The sequence below is a fragment of the Drosophila montana genome, unplaced genomic scaffold (assembly GCF_035044405.1).
Source record: "Drosophila montana isolate Dmon_TW-CO22-7 unplaced genomic scaffold, ASM3504440v1 contig_198_1, whole genome shotgun sequence".
Lineage (NCBI taxonomy): Eukaryota > Metazoa > Arthropoda > Insecta > Diptera > Drosophilidae > Drosophila > Drosophila montana.
The window spans coordinates 255,672-257,801 of NW_026996907.1; the positions used below are offsets into that span (position 1 = coordinate 255,672).

The 2,130-nt window shown below is 33.3% G+C and overlaps 1 protein-coding gene across 1 annotated transcript; it reads right to left on the bottom strand.

The window, feature by feature from the left end:
• Positions 1-289: 289 nt before the first annotated feature.
• Mulk (acylglycerol kinase-like protein Mulk) lies at positions 290-1,760 on the bottom strand. Its single transcript, XM_064679195.1, has 3 exons — positions 1,590-1,760; positions 1,413-1,539; positions 290-1,350 (listed from the first exon to the last, which is right to left on the bottom strand). The coding sequence occupies exons 1-3, from the start codon at positions 1,685-1,687 to the stop codon at positions 343-345; spliced, it is 1,233 nt and encodes a 410-aa protein (XP_064535265.1). The 5' UTR covers positions 1,688-1,760; the 3' UTR covers positions 290-342.
• Between the last annotated feature and the right edge of the window lie 370 nt (positions 1,761-2,130).

Genomic DNA, 2,130 nt, shown 5'->3' on the forward strand with positions numbered 1-2,130 from the left:
TAAATCTCCAATGATAGATTATTTTGGTTTGGCCGAGTACCCAGAAAACGGATTGAATATAAAGTCAAATAACTCATAATCTCTATTAACAGATAAACAACATTTGCATAGTCAGTCCAGTCGGAAGTGTCTGACAAGATGAACCCGAATAATCCGCAATCATTTTGTGGATTTACCTAGAATTATCAATTTCTTTACGGTACTTCCGCTCAAAAATGATTATATAAATCTATGGAATTGGGAAGAAATTACAATAAGCTTTTGTTGTGAATATATAATGCAATACTAGTTATAAAATAATAAATTATTTTTATATTCGTTAAAATAAACTTCAAAATTGTATTAACAAAATACTTTAATAGCATTAGGAACAACGGATACTTGAATGGGCCGGGGTTCATATTCCTCGCCATCGATAGAATAGAATATTGCGGAATTACTATCTGATGGGTAAAGTTTGATCGTTCTACTTTTAAGTATCAAATTAGGTTCAATGGCTTTTTTGGTAATGTTCGGAATATTCTTAATAAAATCCCATCCAGGTTGTAAGGAGCTTATGAATTTGCTCTCCAGTTCTGCAAAGTTTTCATCATTTTGCCTAAGGGTTATATTAATTTGATTGGACTTTATAAAACCATGAAGATTGGTAGCGCAGCTATCGTTTTTAATTTGTTTTTGCGTTGAAACCTTATTTAGGGTTTGAGGTTTGACAAGTTTATTTACGAAAAAACCTGTACTGCTAGCATTTTCTGTTTGAACATAGCAGTTACTACAGCCGCGGCACGGAGGTGTGTATACATAATCAGTCTCTAACTCCCAATCAGAGCTTCCGGAAAACGATCTTAAAAACGCAGCCATATAGTGTTTTAAAGGACCAAGATACCAATATTTATCCTTCGCGGAGTCAATATCTTTTAAGATGCCCCATGATAACCCATTCAATCCAAAAATTGGTTTTAAGTTAGCGTTGCCATCGCTAACGTCATTACTGAGAACATCATATTGGATTACATCAGCGTATCTAAATTGATTTTTTAGCAAAGGCATTAGAGCGTTAGACAATTTTGTCACATATTCCACATCATTTTTACTGGTTATTTTAAAGATCTTGAATAAAGATTGCTTTTCGCGGGCTAGGGGAAGTAAGGAAACGGGACAGACATCTCCCTGTCGACGCAAAAGACCGGTAATAACCTCGGACTTTGTACCATCTCCTCCTGCTACAACAATAGCGTCAGGTAATGTATTCATTTCTTCGACAAATGCTTTAGCATGTCCAATGTGATTCGTTCGAAGTACTTCAACAGAAAACCCAGCTAAATGTAATATGGGTTCACAATACTTTTTAAACTAAAAATAAAATTAATTAAATTTAATTATAATTGAGTAATATTAGGATGGATAATCCTTACCAAACTTTCGGTCTTTTTGTTATTTGCGATCGGATTTATAATAACAAGAACATTTTTCGGGGAGATATCGGAGTTTTGACTAAACACGGCAACATCAGTTGAGAACTTGCTCATATAACGCTTAATTCTGAAACAATACAATTTAAAATTCATTCATATTTGGAAATATTAACGTACTCTATTTTCGTTTTTAAAGTTGAGATCCCATATCCAACAACGCAGGATAGTAAGACACTCTTCTTCCAGTTATTCTTAATCGTCATTACCACGTTCATCCTTATAATTTTCTTTATATAAATAGGACTAAATAAAGTCTTCACATAGCTCAAAATTTGTTGTTCAAAAAGAAATTGTTGTTGAATTTAACATGTGGATAACTCTATAGCGTCGAATTAAAAACTAATGGAATGAAACATGGTGGCCTTCATTATTCATTTTAATGTATACATGTATGCCCTCAGACTATCGAAAAATGTTACTTTTCAAAAACCACCTTCTAACTACGACCACTAACCAAATAACATATGTTATTTGGTTAGTGCTACGACTGTTGGTTATCGGTTTTTTCCGTTGTTTCTTTCGGTTTCTCTTACGTTTCTAAAACGCAGCATGTATAAACTGAAATAAAACAATGTACATAGCTACTTATGTTGTTATGTATTTACTGTATCTTCTTGTTGTGGAAATTTTCATTTCAGCTGGCAATGGTATTCAAGCC